Below are 24666 nucleotides of genomic sequence, written 5' to 3' on the forward strand. Positions count from 1 at the left end.
CATCCTCCCGCCGAGTCCCTCCTCCTCCTCCTCCTCCTCCTGCCTCCCCCGTTACCAGGGGCAACTGCTGCGGCGCCGCCCCCGACGTCCCTCGCACGCACAGCGGAGGAGCAGAGCAGCAATACGGGGCGGGGTGCAGCTCCGCTTTCCCCAGAGTGCGCAAGCGCGCTAAGGAGCCCGCCCACGCAGTGGGCGGGCTACGGGAGCTGCAGAGGCCGCAGCCGGCTCGCCTGGACCAGAGAGTGGAGAAAGCCTGCCCACGTGGCTGGCGGGAGCCTCCCGGCCTGGGATTGGTCGAAAAGGAGGGGCGTGGGACGGGCGTGGGGGCAATTCCCCAGCCCAGGTCCTCCTCTCACCCCGCCGGGTTTTCAAGGCGGGCTGTAACTGGTGGCATTTGTCCCGGGACCAGGTAAGGGGCCTTGGGACAATGGCGCTCGCCCTGTCTACCTCCAATCCCCACATCTCGGGAGGGTGCTGAGATTGCTGTCCTGACTGCCCAGGCGGGGCTGCAGCGCGGGTTGGACTTCCACCTGCAGAAGCCACGTGGCGCGAGGAGCGCCCTGGGGCTACAGATGGGCCCCTCTGCTTTGACCCCCATTGCCTAGGAGTGCCAGGCCGAGCGGCTGGGGCGTTACTAGCTGTCCGGGATGGGGGAATACCGATGGGGGGAGGCCCTCTGTCGGAGGGCAAGAAGCAGCCTGGGGGCTGGCCCTGAGCCCTGAGGTGAGCTGAAAGCACAGGTGAAAGGCGTTTTGGGGATCGGCCCCGTTTTTGTTTTGACACAGGGTGTCGCTCCGTCGCCCAGGCCGGAGTGCGGTGGCGCGATCTCGGCTCACTGCAGCCTTCGCCTCGCGGGCTCAAGCAATTCTCCCGCCTCAGACTCTCAAGTAGCTGGGATTGCAGGCGGGCGCCACCACGCCTGGATAATTTTTTGTATTTTGTTTTTGTAGAGACGGAGTTTGGCCATGTTGCCCAGGCTGGGCTCGAACTCCTGGGGTCAAGCGATCCACCCGCTTAGGCCTCCCAAAGTGCTGGGACTACAGGTGTCCCAAAGTGGTGAGCCACTGTGCCCAGCCTCTGGCCGGTTTTGCTAAGCTGCTTTGGACCAGACCGCGTACCATCTGTAGTCCTGGAAGAGGCAAAAATGAGCCTGCATTTTTAGCCAAGGAAGAGCAAGTGGGACACTGGGGTGGGTTGGGAAATGCTACCTCTCATCCCTTTCCCGATGCAGAGGACTATAAGAAGAGTTTACACAAACGTGCTAGGCCCTGTTCTAGATGCTGGAGACACAGCAGTGGACAAAATCAGCCCGTATGGAAATTACATCCTTCCTAATGAAATACATTTCATACCAAATTTCATTTTCACAACCCCTAGAAATTGGTAATTGTGGCCAGGCGCAGTGGCTCATGCCTATAATCCCAGCACTTTGAGAGGCTGAAGGGGAGGATGGCTTGAGCCCAGGAGTTGGAGACCAGCCCAGGCAACACAGTAGGACACTGCCTCTACAAAAAAACATTTTTTTTAATTAGCCAGGTTCCGTGGTGCACTTGTAGTCCTAGCTACTCGGGAGGTTGAGGCTGGAGGATTGCTTGAGCCCAGGAGCTATTATCACACCACTGTACTCCAGCCTGGGTGAAAGAGCAAGACCCTGCCTCAAAAAAAATGAAAACAAAAACCAACATCTGCTGCTTGCATACCTGCTTCAGATCCTTGGAGAGAAAAGCAGTTCAGAGCCTTGACTAAGGAGGTGATGAATGGAGGTGATATAGGAGCACAAACCCCTATAATCTAGTCATCTCTAGACTGTTGGCCCTTTTTTGAAAAAGGCAAGGGAGGTTGCTCTTTCTAAGTTGTCTGGTGTCTAACAGCCCACTTGCGTTGGAGTCAGATGAGTACCCATAAGCCTATACCTGGGCCTGCTCATGTAATTATTACCCTCATTTTCCAGCTTGCTCTAGGCAGCCTTGACCCTAATCCTTGCCTGTCTCAGTGGTCTTTGTGTCTGACCTTCTGGGGTCTTTGGCTACCTTGATCTTCCTCTGATGTGAGTACCAGCGATGATGTTTCATTTTTCTCCCTACCTGGGGCTACAAACAGTAATCTTGTGGACTTCTGCTTGTAAGAGGATACCTCAGAAGGAATTTGGAAGCTTGTTTTCTGATCTCTGATACCATTTGCCAGAGAAAAGCTGCTCTCTCTGAGAAGGATGAGCATTACGTCAGAGGTGGCAGTAGTCTATTTCTTTTTTTCTCTTTGTTTCCCTTTCTTTCTTTCCTTTTTTTTTTTTTTGAGATGGAGTTTCACTCTTATTGCCCAGGCTGGAGTGCCATGGTGCGATCTCGGCTCATCACAACCTCCACCTCCTGGGTTCAAGCGATCCTCCTTCCTCAGCTTCCTAAGTAGCTAGGATTACAGGTGCGTGCCACCACGCTTGGCTAATTTTTTGTATTTTTAGTAGAGACAGAGTTTCACAGGGTTAGCCAGGATGGTCTTGATCTGACCTCATGATCTGCCCGCCTCAGCCTCCCAAAGTGCTGGGATTACAGGCATGAGCCACTGTGCCCGGCCTCAAGCTGTGACATTCTCTAATCCTAGGAGAGAGATATCATTAAATCACCGGTCTGATTTTTACTCCTACCTTGTTCCTAGTAGTGGGACCATAATCCTTCAGAAGTGGGGCTACCCTGGACATGATGATGACCTTTTTAGGGAAGACTAGATGTGGCTTGTGTGGGAAGAGGGAGATTAACTGTGGAAGAAAATTTAGAGACCAGTATGACTTAGTATAGGCAAGGTAGACAATTTTGCAACTTCATGAAAGAAAGCGTGCTCTTAATTCTGTAACCTAGGCAGGTTCTAAGTTTGACTTAAAAGAGGTGACATCCTTGATGCCAAGAGACCCAAGAAGAAGTTGGAATGCATTTCAGGTAAGCAGTAAATATTCTTCGAGGGCATGTGAAAGATGTAGCAGTAAACATCACAGACATGATCCCGATGCTTGTGAGCCTTACAGTCTGTCAGGGGAGGCAGACTTTACACAAATCACAGTCAATGACAAGAAGGTGACAATCACAAACGCCCAGCATGCTGCAAAGGACAGGATGCTGTAGGAGTATATATCACAGAAGGACTTGAGTTTGTCCTGAAGGAGTCGGGGAACAGTGCCCATTGGGGGACAGTGGGTGTGTGGGGGGAAATGTTCCAGACAGATGGTTTAGTGTTTTTTTTTGTTTGTTTGTTTTTGGCTTTATGTTTTATTTAAGACAGGGACTCTGCAGTTTCTATCCTGACTTCAGTTAAGAAGGCAAAGGCTCTTGCATAATTAGCAAATGTTTAGATTACCCCTTGATGATAGTCCCTCCATTCTGAGAAGCAGAGGACTTTGCAATGTTGGGTTAAGGGGAACAGAGGTGTCAGAGAAGGTCTGGCTCTGTGTGTATGTGTGTGCTGAGGAGGAGGCATAGCATTTTGCTCAGTCAGGCTGTCTCCAGCGTGTGTGAGCCTGGGGCTCTGTAAGCCAAGGCAGCCTGTGTTCAGCCAGCCAAGCTGACTCCTTTTAGGTTCATGTAGAGCCTGGGAAAGTGAACTCTTTCCCCTCCTCCCACTCTTGCTTCAGCTGGGACTGAGATAAATGCCTTTGGTCTTTGAAGCAGCCTGCAGGAGGCCAGGTGGCAGGGGAGAGGGGAAGTCTGTTTTGGCAGTGGACTCTTTCTGTCTGCCTTCTGACTTCTCTGGAGATTGCCGCTTCAGAGAAGCATCAGGGCCAGGCCAGGGCGCTGTGGATACTCCATGTTGAGCCTCTCCTCTTGTCCCTGGTCCTTCCTCTTAGGAAATGGTGTACCTCCAGCATATCAGCTTCCTGATATCTCTTCCGCCTTAAGGAAAAATCTAAAAATTGACCACTGCTCTTCCTTCCCCAACACTGTCCCTTCTGACTCCTTTCTTGAACTTGAACTCCTGGCCTCCCAAAGTGCTGGGATTACAGGCCTGTGCCTGTCTCCACCTCCTTTCTCTCTTCTTTCTGGTGGTTCTTCCCATCTTTGGGGGCTACCTTTTCTCGGCTTCTTTTTTTTTTTTGAGACCGGGTCTTGCTATGTTGCCAAGATGGAGTGCAGTGGCGCCATCTCGGCTCGCTGCAACCTCCACCTCCCGGGTTCAAGTGATTCTCCTGCCTCAGCCTCCCAAGTAGCTGGGATTACAGGCGCCCGGCTAATTTTTTGTATTTTTAGTAGAGACAGGGTTTCACCATGTTGGCCAGGCTGGTCTCAAACTCCTGACCTCGTGATCCACCCGCCTCGGCCTTCCAAAGCACTGGGATTACAGGCATGAGCCACCGTGCCCGGCCTCAGCTTCTTTCTTTTTGAGACAAAGTCTCACTCTGTCACCCAGGCTGGAGTGCAGTGGCACAATCTTGGCTCACTGCAACCTCTGCCTCCTGGGTTCAAGCGATTCTTGTGCCTAAGCCTCCCGAATAGCTAGGATTATAGGTGCCTGCCACCACGCCCTGCTAATTTTTTTTTTTTTTTTTTTTAATTAGAGATGGGGTTTCACCATCTTGGCCAGCCTGGTCTCAAACCCCTGACCTCAGGTGATCCACCCGCCTCGGCCTCCCAAAGTGCTGGGATTACAGGTGTGAGCCACTGTGCCCGGCCTTGGCTTCTTAAATGTCCTGATTTTTCAGGGTTTGTCCTCAGCTCTCTCCTCTTCCCATTCTGTGTGTTCTCACTGGAAAACTTTATCGTAAATCACCTTGATGCTGCTGACTCAGTTTTTTCCTTCTAGCTCTGACCTCTGTTTCCTTTCAAGCCTGAATACCCATAGGCTGATGAACTTCTTATTCAGCAAATACTTGAATATTGTGCTAGGCACTGGGATGACAGTGGTGAGCAAAATGAACATACCACCTCACTTCACAGGTGAATTATTTAACTTAGTTAAGGCGCTATTTCCAAGAAAAAACAAAATGACCTAGTAGTAGAAGCTATAGAAGTAAATCCGAAAATTATTTGTACAAAAAAATAAACGGACAAATAGGTACTATTTAGTGAAGAGAGGAAAGACTAGCTTTTGAGTATTGTGTTTGGAAAGGACCTGAGACAGGAAGAGGCCTATTGCATTTAAGAAAATCCCGGCCGGGCTTGGTGGCTCACGCCTGTAATCCCAGCACTTGGGGGGGCCGACGCGGGTAGTGGATCACGAGGTCAGGAGATCGAGACCATCCTGGCTAACACGGTGAAACCCCGTCTCTACTAAAAATACAAACAATTAGCTGGGTGTGGTGGCACGTACCTGTAATCCCAGCTACTCAGGAGGCTGAGGCCGGAGAATCGCTTGAACCCAGGAAGTGGAGGTTACAGTGACCCGAGATCACACCACTGAACTCCAGTCTGGGTGACAGAGCAAGACTCCCTCTCAAAAAAAAAAAAAAAAAAAGCCATGGCAGGACCGGGGGTGGTAGCTCACTCCTATAGTCCCAGCACTTTGGGAGGCCGAGGCAGGTAGATCCCTTGAGCTCAGGAGTTGAGACCAGCCTAGGCAACATAGGGAGACCCTGTCTCTACAAAAAATACAAAAATTAGCCGGGCATGGTGGCACATGCCTGTGGTCCCAGCTACTTGAGAGGCTAAGGTCAGAGGATCGTTTGAGCCTGGGAGGTGGAGGCTGGAGTAGTGAGCCATGATCATACCACTGTAATCCCACCTGGGCAACAGAGCAAGACCCTGTCTCAAAAAAAAAAAAAAAAAATCCCATGGTATTTGAAACTCAACATGCAGAAATCAAGCTTACTATTAATATTTTCTCCCTCAAAGCCAATTTTTCTGTGCTCTCTCTGTTAGCACCTAACGCCCAAGTCAGAAACCCTAGGTATCACTCTGGATATTTGTCATGTGTCAACTTGGCTAAGCTAAGCAAGACTCCCGGGATTCCCTCTCTGGTATATTCCAGTTATAGTGGCTACCCAGGAGCACACACACACCATCTTCTAGCTCTTCAGACAAACAGTAATCTAGGTGCTGCTGTGAGGGGATTTTGCAGACCTAATTAAATTCCTCAATTGTTTGGCTTTAAGTTAATCAAAAGGGAGATTATCCTGGGTGGCCTGACCTAATCAGGTGGAAGCCCTTTAAAGGAGGGCTAGGACACCCCTGAACCCCCTCTGACGTTCTGGACTCTGAGCCATTACCCGCGTTGCTCCCTCTCCCCTGGGATGATCTGTTGCTGGCTCCCTGCCCTGCTGACTTCAGGAATGCCTAGCCAACCGCCACAGTTATGTGAGCCAATTAGCTAATTCCTTGTGATAAATCAATTTCTATATTTTATCAATATTACATTACATCAGCATTATATATATTTAGGCCAGGAGTGGTGGTGCATGCCTGTAATCCCAGCACTTAGGGAGGATGAGATGGGAGGATTCCTTGAGCCCAGGAGTTTGAGATTACAGTGAGCTATGATTGCACCACTCCACTCTACCCTGGGCAACCAGCTGAGACTGTGCCTAAAAAAAGAAAAAAAAATTATAAAATTTATATAGATAGATCAATATATATTTATAATATATAAAGTTAGATATTATATATATTTTGTATAGCTATATGAATTATTTATGTTTATATATTATTTTTGTTATACTTAAACATTCATATGTCTAAATAAATTTATATATAAATTTATATATTATAAATATATGTTGCTATATCTATGAATTTAAAAAAATTATATATTTATATAGATATATAATTTATATATTTATAAAATAAAATATATATTATAGTATACAAATATATTTTAGAAATATATAAAATATGTATATGTGTGTGTCATAGCCGGGTGCAGTGGCACACACCTATAATCCTGGCACTTTGGGAGGCCAAGGCAGGCAGATTGCTTGAGCTCAGGAGTTAGAGGAACCCCATGTTGCCCCATGTTATGTTTTGGTATCTACCTGTCTGTCTGTCTGTCTATCAGTAATCTACTGATTCTGCTTCTCTGGTTGAACCTTGACTGATACAATGTTCCTCTTATACCTATTGCTTAGCAGATCCTAAGATTCCGCTTCTTTGAAAGATTCTCTCCTGTTGGTCTCTCCTCTGAGTGCACGTGGGTTCATTTGAGCACTACGTCTTCTTTTCTGGATTACTGGGGTTCCCGTCCAGCAGGTCTCCCTGCATCCCATGAGGGCCGGCCACATCCTGTTTATTCTCATGACTACCCAGTTTGTTCTTGGTAAGCTACATATCTGATCTTGTCACTCTTCTTCTTAAAATCTTTCAATGACTTCTGAAGCTTTCAGGCAAAAATTTAAAAGCCTTAGCTTTTTTTGTATGACTCCATTTTCTCTCCTCTCTTAGCATATCAATTATACTTCTTTTGAAAACCTTTTTAGTGGTTGCCCAGGAGTTTGCAATATACATTTATGACTAATCCAAATCCACTTTCAAATAACACTATACCACTGCATGGAGCGTGCAAGTACCTTAGAATGCAGTCCTCCCAATTCTCCCCTCCTGTCCTTGATATTACTGCTGTCATGGATTTCTCTGATCCATAAACTATAATCACCAAATACATTGTTGCTACTATTATTTTAAACAAACGTATCTGTTTGTTAACTGTTAACAATTCAGAATAAGAGAAATAAAGATTTTTGTTTGTTTGTTAGTGTTTTTTCCGAGACAAGGTCTCACTCTGTCGTGCAGGCTGGAGTGCAGTGGCACGATCACAGTTCACTTCAGGCTTAGCCTTAGCCTCCCAGGCTCAAGCAGTCCCCCCACCTCAGCCTCCCAAGAAGCTGGGACCACAGGCACATGCCACCATGCCTGGCTGTGTTTTTTTCTTTTTTAATTTTTGTAGAGACAGGGTCTCACTATGTTGCCCAGACTGGTCTCAAACTCCTGGGCTCAAGTGATGCTCCTGCCTTGGCCTGCCAAAGTGCTGGGATTATAGGTGTGAACCATCTCACCTGACCAGAAGAACTTCTTTTAACATCTTGTAAGTCAGGTCTGCCAGTGACAAATTTCCTGTTTTGTTTGTCCAAGAAAGTCCATTTTTGGTTTTTTTTTTTTTTGAGACAGGGTCTTACTCTGTCACCCAGGCTGGAGTACAGTGGCTCGATCTTGGCTCACTGCAACCTCCGCCTCCTGGGCTCAAGCATTCCTCCCACATCAGCCTCCCCAGTAGCTGGGACTGCAGGTGTGCACCACCACACCTGGCTAGTTTTTCTATTTTTTGGTAGAAAAAAATACAAAATGAGGTTTCACCATGTTGGCCAGGCTGGTCTCAAACTTTTGACCTCAGGTGGTCCACCTGCCTTGGCCTCCCAAAGCGTTGAGATTACAGATGTGAGCCACCATGCCTGGCCGACTAGAAAGTTTTTTTTTTTTTTTTTAGACAGAGTCTCACTCTGTCACCCAGGCTTGAGTGCAGTGGTGTGATCTCGGCTCACTGCAAACTCTGCTGCCCAGGTTCAAGCGATTATCCTGCCTCAGCCTCCCAAGTAGCTGAGATTACAGGCATCTACCACTGTACCTGGCTAATTTTTGTATTTTTAGTAGAGATGGGGTTTCACCGTATTGGTCAGGCTGGTCTCAAACTCCTGACCTCAGGTGATCCAACCGCCTTGGGCTCCCAAAGTGCTGGGATTAGAGGTGTGAGCCACCACGCCCGGCCCCAACTAGAAATGTTTTAAGGGATATAAAGCAGTTAGTACTTGAGATGATTCTTCTGTAAGATATGGGATGGGTGGAAATGGGTAACGACCAACAGAATCAGATGGTATGCATCCCCAAATAGTAATTCCAATGATCTAGGAAGACCAACATTCCCACACCATCCCTACCACCACGGACTCAGTGTTTCTCAATGAGAGACAGAATTTGTGTGTGGAGGATCTGAGTCCAAGCCCTTCTATTTAGTATAATTGCATTAATATTATTTCTTTTTTTTGTTTTAACTTTTACTTTAGATTCAGGGGTACATGTGCAGGTTTGTTACATAGGTAAACTTGTGTCACTGGGGTTGTACAGATTATTTCATCACCCAGCTACTAAGTTTAGTACCCATTAGTTATTTTTTCTGATCCTCTCCCTCCTCCCACCCTTCACCTCAAGTGAGCCCCAGTGGGGTCTGTTGCTCCCGTTTTTGTGTCCATGTGTTCTCATCATTTAGCTCCCACTTATAAGTGAGAACATGTGATATTTGGTTTTCTGTTCCTGCATTAGTTTGCTAAAGATAATGGCCTCCATCTTCATCCATGTCCCTGCAAAGGACGTGATCTCGTTCTTTTTTGTGGCTGCATAGTATTCCATGGTGTACATATACCACATTTTCTTTATCCAGTCTGCCATGGATGGGCCTTTAGCATTTGGACAATTTCTACTGACACATGTTCAGGCTCACTAATTCTTTCCCTGGCCATGTCCAGTCTACTGATGAGTCCATCCAAGACTTTCTTCATCTTTGTTACAGTATTTTTGATTTCCAACATTTCCTTTTGATTCTTTCTTAAGAGTTTCCAGCTGGACGCGGTGGCTCACGCCTGTAATCCCAGCACTTTGGGAGGCCGAGGTGGGCGGATCACGAGGTCAGGAGATCGAGACCATCCTGGCCAACATGGTGAAACCCCGTCTCTACTAAAAAATACAAAAATTAGCTGGGCATGGTGGTGCACACCTGTAGTCTCAGCTACTTGGGAGGCTGAGGCAGGAGAACCACTTGAACCCGGGAGGCAGAGGTTGAAGTGAGCCGAGATCGCGCCACTGTACTCCAGCCTGGTGGCAGAGCAAGACTCCGTCTCAAAAAAAAAAAAAAATAAGAGTTTCCATCACTGCTTATGTTATTCGTCTGTTCTTGTCTGTTGTCCACTTTTCCCTTCAGAGTCCTTAGAATATTAACCATAGTTTTAATTAATTAATTAATTTATTTATTTATTTTAACCATAGTTATTTTAAATTCCTGGTCGATAAGTCTAAAATCTCATATCTAAATCTGGTTCTGATGCTTGGCCTGTTTCTTCAAACTGTGTTTTGTTTTTTTTTTTTTTTCTTTTTAGTATGCCTTGTAATTTTTCACTGAAAGCTGGACATGATGTACCCTGTGAGAGGAACTGAGGGGTGAGGTTTTGTTTATCCAGGCTATGTTTACTGTTTGCTGTAGCTATAGGTATAAAAGGCTAAATTTTCTTCTGGTGTCCTTGTTCTTATCTCCCTTGCTGTCTATGGGTCTCTAGAGACTTCTTAAATAGGGCCTAAGACTTGTTACTCTTTTTGTTATAATCCTCGTAATGATACAGGAGCCCTGCTGGTGCAGTGGTGAGGCGAAGGAGTGGAGGATCTACAGTCCTGTGATGAGGTCTCAGTCTTCTGGGGAGCCTGTGCCCCTGAACCTTCACAAGAGCTTCTCGGCCTCCCCTTGTCCTCTTTAGGTGAGGCAGGAAGGCAAGAGGTGGCTGGAGTTCTCTTTCTCCAAGTCACTTAAGTTCTGGTACAACCCAAGATGGTTAGGCTCTGGTAAAATAGTTTCCCTCAAGGGTAGACCTTGTTAAGAAGAATAAAAGGGCTGGGCATGATAGTGCATGCCTGTAGTCCCAGCTACTTGGGAGGCTGAGGTTGGAGGATTGCTTGAGCCCAGAAGTTCGAGGCTGCAGTGAGCTATAATCATGCCTGTCAATTACCATTCACTCCAGCCTGGATAAAATAATGAGACTGTGTCTCTAAATAATAAAATAGGCCAGATGCGGCAGCTCACACCTGTAATCCAGCACTTTGGGAGACCGAGGCAGAAGGATTGCTTGAACCTAGGAGTTTGAAACCAGCCTGGGCAACATAGCGAGGTGCCATCTCTACAAAAAGTACAAAAATTAGCCAGGGTGGTGGTGTGTGCCTGTAGTCCCAGTTACTCAGGAGGATGAGGCAGGAGGATCCCTGAACCTGGGAGGTAATAGTTGCATTGAACCATGATCATACCACTGCACCCCATGCACCCCAGCCTGGGTGACAGAATGAGACCCTGTCTCAAAAAAAAGTAAAATTAAATAAAAAAAAAAAAAAGAAGTACAAAGGGCTTTGGGTGTTTTTTTGTTTGTTTGTTTTGTTTTGTTTTTCCCCCCAAGATGGAGTCTTGCTTTGTCACCCAGGCTCAGGTTGGAGTTCAGTGGCGTGATCTCAGCTCACTGCAACCTCTGCCTCCTGGGTTCAAGCAATTCTTCTGCCTCAGCCTCCTGAGTAGCTGGGATTACAGGTGCCTGGCACTGCGCCCATCTCATTTTTGCATTTTTAGTAGAGATGGGGTTTCACCATGTTGGCCAGGCTGGTCTCAAACTCCTGACCTCATGATCCCCCTGCCTCGGCCTCCCAAAGTACCGGGATTGCAGGAGTGAGCCACTGCACCCAGCTGGCTGTTTTTCAAAATGGCTACTTTTCCCATCTCCCCTGCCAGAAACACCTGGGGGTATTATACTATTTAATGGGTGGGCTTTTGTTCCCAGAGCTCCCCAAGCACAGGCACTGTATTGTCCCCTTTTCCAGTCCCTCCTGCTGTATGGTCAAGCACAGAGCTGGGTACCAGCAGGCCCTCAGGAAACACATGTTGGTGCCCAGTTGCTCAATCTGATGACCATTCACTGGGGCCCTCCCAAGCCGAGTCAGACGATGCCCAGTAGCTGGTGAGAGCAGGCAGTCTGCAACAGTGGGACGTGCTCAGATCCTCTGTGGTGGGCTTTGATTTAGGGACAGTCGTCTTCTTCCTTTGTCCCTTAGGTCCACAGTTTTATATGTGAGCAAGATGGAGGCTGACCCATCTGGCTTTAACATCGATGCCCCCCGTTGGGACCAGCGCACCTTCCTGGGGAGAGTGAAGCACTTCCTAAACATCACGGACCCCCGCACTGTCTTTGTATCTGAGCGAGAGCTGGACTGGGCCAAGGTGATGGTGGAGAAGAGCAGGTGAGGGGTCGGGGAAGGGGCTGGAAGTAGTAGGGTAACATTAATGGGGTCCTCTTGGGAGGAGGTGGAAGCCGAAGGTAAAGGAATAGGCAGAAATCTCAAGGCTGGGAGCTGGGAGAAGTGAGAGTAGGGAGACTGGGAGACATTGATCAGGCAGGATGGTGACTGCCTGCTGTCCTTGGGTGGCAGGATGGGGGTTGTGCCCCCAGGCACCCAAGTGGAGCAGCTGCTGTATGCCAAGAAGCTATATGACTCGGCCTTCCACCCCGACACTGGGGAGAAGATGAATGTCATCGGGCGCATGTCTTTCCAGCTCCCTGGCGGCATGATCCTCACGGGCTTCATGCTCCAGTTCTACAGGTGGGACCTGGAGGCAGGACCGTGGGAGGTACAGCTGCCTGGATCTGCTGGTCAGGGAGCCATACTATGATAATAATAATAGTTCTCTTGATTGGTCACTTACCAGATACCAGGCACTATGCTACATTCTTTGCACGTATTGCTTCATTTAACCCTCTCAACAACCCTACACTATAGGTACTATTATTTCCATTTTATAGATGAAGAACTAGAGTTCTAGAGAAGCTGAAGAACTTGTCCAGGTTTAAACAGGCAGGAAATATGGGTGCCTGGATTTTAACTGAGGCAGTCCTATGTAGAACCCTCAACAAATAAGCTACCCCAATTCCCTCTTTAAAAAGTACTTATTCCACAATGATTTTCATTATGTAACACCCAAACAAAACAATAGGAAGTCCCTTTCTTGGCTTGGTTGGGGAGAGAATAGACTGCCTCTGTAGCTGCTGGATATGCGACTCTTCTTCCCACCTCTTCCTTCCTCCCCTGCGTCCCCCACCCCATGCATTGATTGGTTCAGCTATTGAGCTGGGCTTTGGGCTGGGTGTTGGGAATGTGAAGGCTTCAGTAACCCCCCGTCAAGGAGCTCCCAGTTTTGTTGAGGAGACCAAGAAGTAAACAGTTACAGTACAGCTTGGTAAGTGGTAGGCTGGGGGAAGAACATGGGGTCGTGGGAGCAGGAGCATGGAGTGACTTACTGTGTCTCAGGAGGGGCAGGGGAAGGGTCGGGAAGGTTCCAAGGAGGAAGTGATCTCTCTCAACAGGGCAGGGTTGGCCATGTATAGAAGGAGGAGGGGGAGATATTTGAGGCAGAGGGGCCAGCCTGCGCAGAAGCCCAGGTGCATAAAACAGTATGGGAACAAGCTGGGCGCGGTGGCTCATGCCTGTAATCCCAGCACTTTGGGAAGCCAAGGCGGGTGGATTACCTGAGGTCAAGAGTTCAAGACCAGCCTGACCAATATGCTGAAACCCCATCTCTACTAAAAATACAAAAATTAGCCAGGCGTGGTGGTGTGTGCCTGTAGTCCCAGCTACTTGGGAGGCTGAGACAGGAGAATTTCTTGAACCTGGGAGGCAGAGGTTGCAGTGAGCTGAGATCGTACCACTGCACTCCAGCCTGGGTGACAGAGTGAGACTCTGTCTCAAAAAAATAAAAAATAAAAAACTAGTATGGGAACAGTGTGGGGACCTGCACATCATGTGCTTTGACTGGCATACCCTCAGGACTCCCTGCCATCTGATTCTCTCTGCCTCTCCTGGCCTTCCTCACTGGTAGGACTATGCCGGCGGTGATCTTCTGGCAGTGGGTGAACCAGTCCTTTAATGCCTTAGTCAACTACACCAACAGGAATGCGGCTTCCCCCACATCAGTCAGGTAGGAGACCTGAGCCCCAGGCTGTCCTCGTGTCTTCCCACGAACAGCTTTTCTAAAGGGTTCTAGGCTGTCAGTCCTTCCTGGGTAGTGCCTGCACTGAGCAGGTGACCAAGTCACCCTTTCCCAGGGTTTGGAAATATTTTCTCAAGCTGAGTAGGGGTGGATCTTCTTCCTAGACCAATTCCAAATGTGTTTATTAATTCATTCTCTAAATATTTCTTCTTGAGTGTGTATTATGTGCTGGGGATGTGCATGGTTCTAGATGCTGGGATACATTGTTAAGACGTGTGGTTGGGCCGGGCACGGTGGTTCACATCTGTAATCCTAGCACTTTGGGAGGCTGAGGCAGGCAGACTGCCTAAGATCAGTCTCAAAACAAACAAAAAAAACCACCCAGAAAACCACGGTTGTAAGGCAGAGAACAGCAGAGCGGTGTCTGTGTAGTTAGGCCACTTAGAGCAGTCCCATCTGTGGAGACATTAACTGTGTCCTGAAGGATGAGGGATGAACGACCCAAGAGCCCAGGGAACACCTCCCCGCATAGGGGGCACTGTGAGCGAGGGGGAGAGGGTCACACGGTAAGGCTGGGGACAGATCCTGTGCGGTTTTCAGGCATGAAGCCTCGCCAGCCGACTTTCTCCCTCAAGCCTGTGGTTTGGCCCTCAGCCGGCAGGGGCCCCACTCCCAAGCATCTCTCTCCTCCCCCAGGCAGATGGCCCTTTCCTACTTCACAGCCACAACCACGGCTGTGGCCACAGCTGTGGGCATGAACATGTTGACAAAGGTATGGTCTGGGGCCGCTGCAGCATGGTGGCCACGCGGGGGCAGCAGTGTCCTAGGGAAAACATCCTTCCCCCAGGGACAGTTCCCCAGGCTGGGTGAGTTGGGAATGGCCAGAGCCCGGCTGGCCAGGTCATGAGAAATACACCAGGGCTGTCCCCAGGTTGGTTCTTCTTGGGCCTTTGAGGGAGTTTGGGGTTCCCAGACTGGGTGTCTGGATGTGTGGCGGTAGCAAGGCCTTGTTTTCTTTTTTGTATTCTAGTCGTTCAGCCCCCTCCCCTCCCATCTTCCAGCGCATCTGAACAACTCCTACTGTTCTCTTCCCCCAACAGAAAGCGCCACCCTTGGTGGGCCGCTGGGTTCCCTTTGCTGCTGTGGCTGCGGCTAACTGTGTCAATATCCCCATGATGCGACAGCAGTGAGTAAAGGCCCCTTTTTCTCCCTGCAAACAAGATTAGCAGAAAAGGGGCAAGAAACCAAAGCAGTGGGTAGCTTCTGGGGACTGCGGTGGGCATGGGGAGGGCTGTTGGGCTGAGCCTCTGAAGGGCTCTGGGATTGGCAGCTCCCATGGTGATGGCCCCGGGAGTGGTGGGTGACTTCGGGTTAGGCCGTGTGTTGAGTCCCGTGGGAGTCCTCTCCTGGGTGATGTGGGATGGGAAAGACACGGTGGACCTGTGGAGTTTTACACTGGATCATGTCCTTTTGGACCTGTGTTAAAATTGTGAACTCCTCCTACTTCCCAAGCCCTGGGGATGGCATACAGAATGAAATGTAGCAGGCTGAGTTGTCTAAAGATAGCACAGAACCCAGAAGCTTTGAAAGAAGCCAGAGGAGTAGACAGAAGTTTTCCAGGCACCCAACTCTAAGCTTTTCAGGAAAAAAGGTAAAGGAGAAACTCATTATGTCTCATAGTTCTTATTTCTTGACTAGAGAAATCTCTGTTATGAGGTTTTAGTGATGTAATATATGTAAAGCACTCAAAATAGCACCTGGAACATAACAGATGCTACATAAGTGTTCACTGTTATTTCTACCATTGTCATCATCATCAATATCTATAAGCCACATTTTCTTGGGACTACCAACAAATGGAAAATGTTCACACTAGCCTTTGTAGAGGAAGCACTACCAGAATAGTTGTGCACACATGCTGCGCCGTTCATCTTTCCTTCCCCATCCAGTGGCCCTTTCCTAACAGGAGAATGAGTCCCTGCCACCTACCAGGGTTTGAGTTGAGTGCTGTCAAGAACTGGCCTGAGAGGAATAGCTGGGGTGAGCTGGGCACGGTGGCTCACGCCTGTAATCCCAGCACTTTGGGACACTGAGGCGGGAGGATCACCTGAGGCCAGGAGTTTGAGACCAGCCTGGCCAACATGGCGAAACCCCATCTCTACTAAAAATACAAAAATTAGGGCCAGGCGCGGTAGCTCACTCCTGTAATCCCAGCACTTTGGGAGGCCGAGGTGGGCGGATCACGAGGTCAGGAGATCGAGACCATCCTGGCTAACACGGTGAAACCCCGTCTCTACTAAAAAATACAAAAAATTAGCCAGGTATGGTGGCAGGTGCCTGTAGTCCCAGCTACTTGGGAGGCTGAGGCAGGAGAATGATGTGAACCCGGGAGGCGGAGCTTGCAGTGAGCCAAGATCACGCCACTGCACTCCAGCCTGGGCAACAGAGCAAGACTCCATCACAAAAAAAAACCAAAAAACAAAAACAAAAATTAGCCGGGCGTGGTGGCGCTTGCCTAATTCTAGCTACTGGGGAGCCTAAGGCAGGAGAATTGCTTGAACCCAGGAGGTGGAGGTTTCAGTAAGCCGAGATCATGCCACTACACTCCAGCCTGGGTGACAGAGCGCGATTGTCTCAAAAAAAAAAAAAAAAAAAAAAAAAAAGAATAGCTAGAGTAGCTACTGTTTGTGGAGTGATCACACTGTGTGCCAGGTGCTGGACCAAGCATTTCACAGCCATTATCTCATTTAATCCTTATCAGGTCCTGTAAAGTGGGTGCCAGGATTATCCCCATTTTGCAGATAAGCAAAACTGAGGCTTTGGGAGGGTTAAAGACTGTGCTCAAGGTCACACACGTCCCCTGCAGTTTCAGGACTCAACCCAGACAGTCCGGGCCCAGGGCCACCGCTCTCAGCTACTGCCCTAGATCACTTCTAAGATACTGCTTATTGGAGTGCAGAAGGAAGGTCAAAGGCCCAGGCTACAGGAGGTGGCTTCCTGGAGCTTAAGTGGCCTGGCATTTGTCCCCTGGCATGTCATGTGGCTGGGAGGCTTCCATCAACCCTTTCCCAAGTCCAGTAACTCCTGTCTGTGTTTAGGGAGCTCATCCAGGGAATCTGCGTGAAGGACAGGAATGAAAATGAGATTGGTCATTCCCGGGTGAGCAGAGACCTCCCTCTGGGGTGGGAGGAGGGAATTCCCTCTCATACCCTGTCCCCCCTCCTTAGTGGTCAGAGTAGGCACCATTATAGGATTGAGAAGCCTTCTCTGGCTCCATTCTCACTCCCTATCAAATTTTCCCCATGTTTCTGTGTTCAGAACAGGCCCCTTCTCTCCTTTCTCCATCATTTCTGGTCCATAAAAACCTGGCTAGGTGGGAGGGGATAAAGTGAGGTCACTCAGCACCTGGAGGGTCCTTCCCTTCCCCTTTACCATCTCAGACTTGGCCATGATGCTGACCCAGCCCCCTGACCCAGCCCCCTGGTGCAGCACATGTACACTGGATACATCATTTCTGACAACTTACTATTTTCTGCCCTCAGAGAGCTGCGGCCATAGGCATCACCCAAGTAGTTATTTCTCGGATCACCATGTCAGCTCCTGGGATGAGTAAGATGGGGAAGTCTTTCCATCCTGGGGAACCCTGTGACACAGGGTGGAGGTCTCAGCCACACTCAGCTTTTGGGTGGGAGGTGGGGCCCACCCTCTACAGCCATGCTTCTCAAACTGCTTTGCTTGATTGCTGCAAGCCTGGAAGAACCACACTAGTTCCTAGAACATCAGTTCATCCAAGGTTTGGGGTAGAAAGTTATTTTCATTTTATTAATGCTTGTCAAGCCCTTGTGTTTAATGTTAGACACAGTGTGGGGTGCTAGGGAGAGTGGTAGAGAAAATAAATTCCCTGCTTTGATTTGCTTCCAGCAGGGGGTGTATTGCAAAATTTGTTTGCATAAACTTACAAATACATTTTTGAGTTTTGAGAAGGAAGCTTTGGACCTAGCAGCACATGTTTCCCTGATATTGCAAGTGTGCAGGTTGAGAGGCTTGGGAAGCACTGTTCTGCCAGGACTTTGGGGAGAGAGTTTGGGGGTGGTCATGCCTACTTGCTCTTCTGTTCTGCCTAATGGTAAGTATTTTCTGGAGCTTCTGCTGAAGGAGAGGGAACCACTTGGTTCCTGGTCTGACTTCAGAAAGAGTCCTGGGGAGAGCCTCCCAGCCCTCCCCTCAGCTTCTCCCTGGTCTCTTCCAGTCTTGCTGCCAGTCATCATGGAAAGGCTTGAGAAACTGCACTTCATGCAGGTATGTAGGGTTTGCCTTGGCATTTTCCCTGCCCAGAGTGCCTCCAGCCACATCTGTCCCTGGGGACGCCTGACCTGCCCTCCCCCACCCATCCTTCCCTTTAGCTACCATGCTGTCATCTCACTCAAGCTCACACCAGTCTCCGCTGGCCTCCTGTTTAGATATATCATGGCCAGTTTCCTTACCTGGTCTGCAGAGAACAAGGCCTTCTTTAAGGGCCAGGGGGTCCTTGCCTGTGGGTTTTTCTTTTTTCTTTTGAGACGGAGTCTTGCTCTGTCCCCCAGGCTGGAGTGCAGTGGCGCGATCTCAGCTCACTGCAATTTCCGCTTCCCGGGTTCATGCCATTCTCCTGCCTTAGCCTCCCGAGTGGCTGGGACTACAGGCGCCTGCCACCACGCCCGGCTATTTTTTTGTATTTTTAGTAGAGATGGGGTTTCACTGTGTTAGCCAGGATGGTCTCGATCTCCTGACCTCGTGATCTGCCCATCTCGGTCTCCCAAAGTGCTGGGATTACAGGCATGAGCCACTGCGCCCAGCCACCTGTGGGCTTTTCTAGCTGGCTGATCCATGGCAGAGCAGGGTTGGGGTTCACCTTAAGGCATAGAAGTACCATGTGGATCTGTCTTTTATTTGTTTTTATACAGAAAGTCAAGGTCCTGCACGCCCCATTGCAGGTCATGCTGAGCGGGTGCTTGTAAGTATCATATTTTGATGATTTGGGTTCTGTGTGGCTGGAGCACTCGAGATGTGTTGTCTTGTCTAGCCCGTGTTGGAGAACTTTTACTCCTTTACCTGACTTTAAAAGTGGTCAAGCTCAGAATACCTGTGGTCCATCTGGAAAGCTCTCACCCCATCTTTTGTGAGGGCATCAGGGTGGCTAGACTTTACGTACGTGTCCATGTAGGAAGTCCAGTGCCGAGGTGCCCTCCCATCCAAGGGTCTCTCCTTTGACCTTAAGTCTGGAGCAATTTTTTTGTTTTTTGCTTTTTTTTTTGAGATGGAGTCTCGCTCTGTCGCCCAGTCTGGAGTGCAATGGCACAGCCTCAGCTTGCTGCAACCTCCACCTCCCAGGTTCAAGCAATGCTCCTGCCTCAGCCTCCTGAGTAGCTGGGATTACAGGCACATACCACCATGCCTTGCTAATTTTTGTATTTCATCATGTTGGCCAGGCTGGTCTCGAACTCCTGACCTCAAGTGATCCACCTGCCTCGGCCTCCCAAATTGCTGGGATTATAGGCATGAGCCCCTGCTCCCAGCTGTCTGGAGCAGTTTTACAGACACGATAAGAACGAGGAGACATAACTTTGGCTGGGACTGTCATGTGTCCCAGACTCACACAGGAGGGAAATGCCACCAGTCACGTCAGGGTTCTTAGGTATCTGCCATTAACTGGAGATGTCCTAGCGTTCACCATGCATTTCAGGGCCACGAGACTAATGACAGCAACACTAACAGCTAACATTTTCTCTGTGTCCCCAGTGTATATTTTCTCTGTGTCCCCACTGAACCCAGTGCTTCATATCTATAATTTCACTTAATTCTCCCAGCCTTAGAAATCTACATATTATTATCATCTCCTTTTACAAATGAAGAAACTGAGACTTACACAGAGTAAGAAACTTACCCAAGGGTATATAGCTGGTAACTGCTGGAGCTGAGATTTGATCAATAGTCTAACATTATGCTATACCAACTTCTGCTAATTGAGTAGTTACCATAGGCTGGGTGCTTTACATACATATCTCATTGAATCCTCACAGTAGTCCTGCAAAGTAGGCACTGCAAAGTGGGCTGCAGTAGCCCTAAAAAGTAGGTTGTCCTCCCTCTGTGTCTCTGAAGTAACTTGTCCAAGATGGCACAGCTAGTAAGTGGTAAAACTGGGATACCAACCCAGGTCTGTCAGAGTCCCACATCCTGTAAGACCTTGCCTCCCAAACCCTGGTCCATGCCAGCATCGTTGGCATCCTCTGATAACTTGTTAGAAGTAAAGACTCTGAAGCCCTTCCCCAGACCCCCTCAGTTGGCACCTGCATTTTAATAAGCTCCTGAAGTTATACGCACAGTGAAGCTGGAGAAACTGCCTTTCATTGTGCTCTGACAGCCTAGGTGTTCAACCAATAAAGAAGCAGGTCTCAGAATCCACAGACTCACTCCTCCCCCTCCATAGTGCCCGTCCCCCACTCCATAGTGCCCCTCCCCATCCTGGTCGATCCTCCCGCTACAAGTCAATCCTCCCCCTCCAAGTTGCTCCTCTCCCTCCTCATCGCTCCTCCCCTCCATGTCCTTCCTCCCTCTCCATGTTGCTCCTCCCCTCCATGTCCTTCCTCCCTCTCCATGTTGCTCCTCCCCTCCATGTCCTTCCTCCCTCTCCATGTTGCTCCTCCCTGTCCAAGTTGTTCTTCCTACTCCAAGTAGTTCCTTCCCTCCAAGTCACTCCTCCCGCTCCAAGTCGCTCCTCCCCATCCAAGTTGCTCCTCACCCTCCAAGTCATTCCTCCCTCTCCAAGTCACTCCCCACCCTCCATGCTGTTCCTCCAAGTTGCTCCTCTCCCTCCATGTCGCTCCTCCCCCTCCATGTCCCTCCTCTCCTTCCATGCCGCTCCTCCCCTCCATGTAGCTCTTCCCCCTCCATGTTGCTCCTCCCCCTCCAAGTTTCTCCTCTCCCTCCTTTCCCTCGATGCCAGCAGTGCCTATGCTCCTTAGGCCCACTGCTCACGGTCCCTGTTTACTTCATTGTCTTCTTCCTCTGCTTGAACAATGCAGTAAGGGTGGGAATGAGTGATGGGGGTCAGGAGGTTTTATCCCCCTGCCAGAATGAGTATCCTCGCACTGCGGGAACAGGAGAAAGGTTGGAGGGAGAGGATATGGTGCCAGCTGGGAAGGCAGGCCAGGTGCCTGGGCATTGCTCCCTTCCCTTGGGGATGATGGATGGGCGGTCCTGTGGGGAGATGTCCCCTGATGCTTTGGTTTCTCCTTTCTTGCAGCCTCATCTTCATGGTGCCAGTGGCGTGTGGGCTCTTCCCACAGAAATGGTATCTGCTCTTCATTCCTTACTTGGTTTAATTGACCACCCTGCCAGCGCGCTCCCTGATCTGCCTGCTGTCCAGAAGGAGACAGGGAAGGGGCAGGAAGGGCAGCACCTGTCCGAGGACAAGTGTCCATCAGCCTAAAGGCTGGGCCTCTTAACCCTGGTGAATTCTGGCAAACCAAAACAGATCTGCGAGGGGCAGGAGAAGCCAGGGACAGGAATAAGGTTGCTCCCTCCCAGTGGAGAAGGACTGCCTTGGAGAGGAGGTGGGGGAGCAACAAGAGACCTTCTCTCCCTGCCAGCTGGGTTATTAGGAAGCTCTCCTCTGGCTGGATCTGGTTTTTAACTTTTTTTTGAGATGGAGTTTCACTCTTGTTATCCAGGCTGGAGTGCAGTGGCATGATCTTGGCTCACCACAGCCTCTGCCTCCCGGCTCAAGTGATTCTCCTGCCTCAGCCTTCAGAGTAGCTGGGATTACAGGTGCCTGCCACCATGCCCAGCTCATTTTGTATTTTTTTTTTTTTTTTTTGAGATGGAGTCTCACTCCGTCGCCAGGCTGGAGTGCAGTGGCGCAGTCTCGGCTCACTGCAACCTCCGACTCCCTGAACGATTCTCCTGCCTCAGCCTCACAAGTAGTTGGGATTACAGGCACGTGCCACAAATCCCAACAAATTAGCACAGCTAATCTTTGTATTTTTAGTAGAGACGGGATTTCACCATGTTGGCCAGGATGGTCTCAATCTCCTCACCTTGTGATCTGCCCGCCTCAGCCTCCCAAAGTGCTGGCATTACAGGTGTGAGCCACTGCGCCTGGCCTCATTTTGTATTTTTAGTAGAGACGGGGTTTCACCATGTTGGCCATGGTTGGTCTTGAAATCCTGACCTCAGGTTATCTGCCTACTTCAGCCTCCCAAAGTATTGGGATTACAGGCGTGAGCCACCGTTGCCCGTTGGTGTTTAACATTAAATAAGGGGGCTGTTCGTGGTGGCTCACGCCTGTAATCCCAGCACTTTGGGAGGCCGAGGTGGGCGGATCACCTGAGATTGGGAGTTCGAGACCAGCCTGACCAACATGGAGAAACGCCGTCTCTATTAAAAATACAAAATTATCCGGGTGTAGTGGTGCATGCCTGTAATCCCAGCTACTTGGGAGGCTGAGGCAGGAGAATTGCTTGAACCTGGGAAGTGGAGGTTGCGGTGAGCCGAGATTGCACCACTGCACTCCAGCCTGGGCAACAAGAGTGAAACTCGTCTCAATAAATAAATAAATAAATAAATAAAGGGACACGAGTGAAACTCTGTCTCAATAAATAAATAAATAAATAAATAAATAAAGGGACAGGCAGAGGGCTGACAACCGAAACCACTCTATTTCCTTTGTGTGTCCAAGAAGGAGGAAGCAGGGAGAAGGGATGATGGAAAAGGGAAGGGATACATCAGACTAGGGGGTGGAGGGTGACTGACCCCAGGAGACAAGCGTAGCTTGAATATATACCCAGACGATTCCAGTCTCCCCTTCCTCAGTACTCTAGTTCAATACTAGTTCCATGGTCATCTGCTAGACATCTCTTGTGTCCCAAGCACTGTGTTTGTAATCTTGTGGAGAAGATGGAAGTTGAAACAAAGAACCATAGCCCAAGGAGAATGAAGTCAGGCCTGAGTAATGGTAAAACAACATTGTGGTATACAGAGGCCAATAATAATCCTAGATGGAAAAATCAGGAGGGCTTCTTGGAGGTGATATTCATCTGAGGGTAACTTACTGCTTGTTCCCGGTGGCATGCTCATAATCCCCTTCTCCTCTCTTTTCAGTGAATTGTCAGTTTCCTATCTGGAACGGAAGCTCCAAGACACCATCAAGGCCAAGTATGGAGAACTTGAGCCTTATGTCTACTTCAATAAGGGTCTCTAAATGCCTCACTTCAGCAAGGACCAGTCTATTCCCATATTCACCAGCTCCTCCTTAGCTACGTGCACACTTGTGTCCTCCTTCCTCTTTGCCAACAAGACCTGAAGGCCAGGGTAGATTGGGGGGTGGGACAATAAATGCCTCATGCTTACACCCCAGTGCTGGTTGATTGGACCTCAGGGGAAAAAAGTGAAAAAGGGTAGCAAAGGCCAGTGTCTTCTAGCTGCTTCCTCAAGCCCTGTCCCCTGGAGACCAGAAGCTGAGGCCCTCTCAGGGAGGAGACACCAAGCAAATCATTTGGAAACCTTTAGGATTCTGGTTCCAGCCAGGATTGAGGAAAAGACCTTGGATCAAAAGGAAGCTTGTATACCTCTTTCTTCTTCGCTTCCTCCTCCTCTCTCGAGCAATGGAATCTTTTGCCCATGTAATTTTAGCTGAACTCAGGAAAAAGAAGGGGGAAAGGACTCTGTCCCCTTGGGGCTCATCTCCACCCTTCCCCATCCTCCTCCTTGCTGCCCCCTGGTCAGGCAGCTGCTTTTTTTTTTTTTTCAAGATGAAGTCTTGCTCTGTCACCCAGGCTGGAGTGCAGTGGCGCAATCTCGGCTCACTGCAACCTCTGCCTCCTGGATTCAAGCGATTCTCCTGCCTCAGCCTCTCGAGTAGCTGGGATTACAGGGCGCCCACCACCACGCCCGGCTAATTTTTGTATTTTAGTAGAGACAGGGTTTCACCATGCTGGCCAGACTGGTCTCGAACTCCTGACCTCAGGTGATCCGCCCACCTCGGCCTCCCAAAGTGCTGGGATTACAGGCATGAGCCACCGCACCCAGCCCGGACAGCTTCTTTGGGAGTGCTGCTAACCTTGAAATTATCAGACACTTAGGAGTTATTAGTGCTAAAAAGGGGACTGTGCATGGCAGCAGAGTTACATGGTTCTTCAAATCATGTCTGAATCTATTCTTGGAATCTTCTCTATAATAAGGGAAGTTCTCTTTCCCCACTGCCACATATCTCTGTTTTAAAAGATAAGTCCACTAACTGTGAGTAAAAATGATATATGTAGGCATTAACCACACACTTTAATAGGTATAATTTCCTGGCTGCCTCCCTTCCTCAGCCCATTAGGTTAAACACCAAAGAAAGACTGGTGTGTACTGAGTAGGAAAGGGAAGTTTTATTTGGAACCTTCTAAGAGGAAATCAACTAGGACCAAAGAGCCTTAAAGGACACACAGCAAAGCACAGCCACTTCCCTTCCCCAGCTTGGCTGCCCTAGGTGATTTCTCAAGCTCCTTGGGGGACTGTTGTTTCTCATCTGGAATCAATGTGTGTATGAGTTTTGTCTGGTAAGATTGCTGACTCTGTCCAACAGATACCACTGTGAATTGAATAAATTTGTTGAAAGAGCACACAGGCACACATACACACAAACTGTAAACTAAGTTAATGAAGCCTGAATGGAAAGCAGGATCTGGCCTGACTTTGGCCTTGGCATGTCAGAAGGTATCACAACTATTATATAAGGGGAACTTGTCTGATGCCTGGAGGCTGTTTATTTCCCTCATTAAAGGGGAAATCCACCTGTCTCCACAGGAAACTCCAGAGATCTCCCAGAATGGGAGCTGTGTTGCCCTAGAGCAAGAGTTGGCAAGCTATGGCTCAAGGGGCCAAATCCACCTGCCACCTGTTTTTGTGCAACTGGAAGCTAAGAATGTTTTTACATTTTTAAAGAGTTGTAAAAGG

At 49.1% G+C, this 24666-nt stretch overlaps 2 protein-coding genes across 12 annotated transcripts in view; one reads left to right on the forward strand and one right to left on the reverse strand.

The window, feature by feature from the left end:
* ARL3 (ADP ribosylation factor like GTPase 3) overlaps positions 1 to 170 on the reverse strand; it is a 43747-nt gene extending 43577 nt beyond the window's left edge. Inside the window, exon 1 of one of the 2 annotated variants that reach the window (XM_054436820.2) lies at positions 1 to 170. In XM_054436820.2, the coding sequence (XP_054292795.1) occupies positions 1 to 3 (3 nt within the window). In that variant the 5' untranslated portion in view covers positions 4 to 170. The other variant, XM_054436821.2, reaches the window with a different exon arrangement.
* Positions 159 to 23077, forward strand: SFXN2 (sideroflexin 2). 10 transcript variants are annotated; one of them, XM_054436810.2, is made up of 14 exons: positions 211 to 409; positions 2853 to 2930; positions 7046 to 7230; positions 11760 to 11945; positions 12135 to 12305; positions 13579 to 13677; positions 14386 to 14461; positions 14790 to 14875; positions 16788 to 16848; positions 17232 to 17298; positions 17939 to 17988; positions 18633 to 18682; positions 20972 to 21019; positions 22828 to 23077. In XM_054436810.2, the coding sequence occupies exons 2-14, from the start codon at positions 2892 to 2894 to the stop codon at positions 22925 to 22927; spliced, it is 1218 nt and encodes a 405-aa protein (XP_054292785.1). In that variant the 5' UTR covers positions 211 to 409; positions 2853 to 2891; the 3' UTR covers positions 22928 to 23077. The 10 variants fall into 10 exon arrangements, with proteins under 10 accessions (XP_054292792.1, XP_054292788.1, XP_054292785.1 ...); XM_063670217.1 differs by lacking the exon at positions 2853 to 2930 and adding an exon at positions 10055 to 10115 and having other exon boundaries at positions 7043 to 7230; XM_054436812.2 differs by lacking the exon at positions 2853 to 2930 and adding an exon at positions 10055 to 10115.
* The last annotated feature ends 1589 nt before the right edge of the window (positions 23078 to 24666 follow it).

Source organism: Pongo pygmaeus, chromosome 8 (genome assembly GCF_028885625.2).
Source record: "Pongo pygmaeus isolate AG05252 chromosome 8, NHGRI_mPonPyg2-v2.0_pri, whole genome shotgun sequence".
Classification (NCBI taxonomy): domain Eukaryota; kingdom Metazoa; phylum Chordata; class Mammalia; order Primates; family Hominidae; genus Pongo; species Pongo pygmaeus.

Coding starts and splice junctions, on each gene's coding strand:
- SFXN2 (XM_054436810.2), top strand. CDS start 2,892: ATGCCAAGAGACCCAAGAAGAAGTTGGAATGCATTTCAG. Junction 18,683..20,971: donor GTCATGCTGAGCGGGTGCTT/GTAAGTATCATA, acceptor CCTTTCTTGCAG/CCTCATCTTCATGGTGCCAG. Junction 21,020..22,827: donor GGGCTCTTCCCACAGAAATG/GTATCTGCTCTT, acceptor CTCTCTTTTCAG/TGAATTGTCAGTTTCCTATC.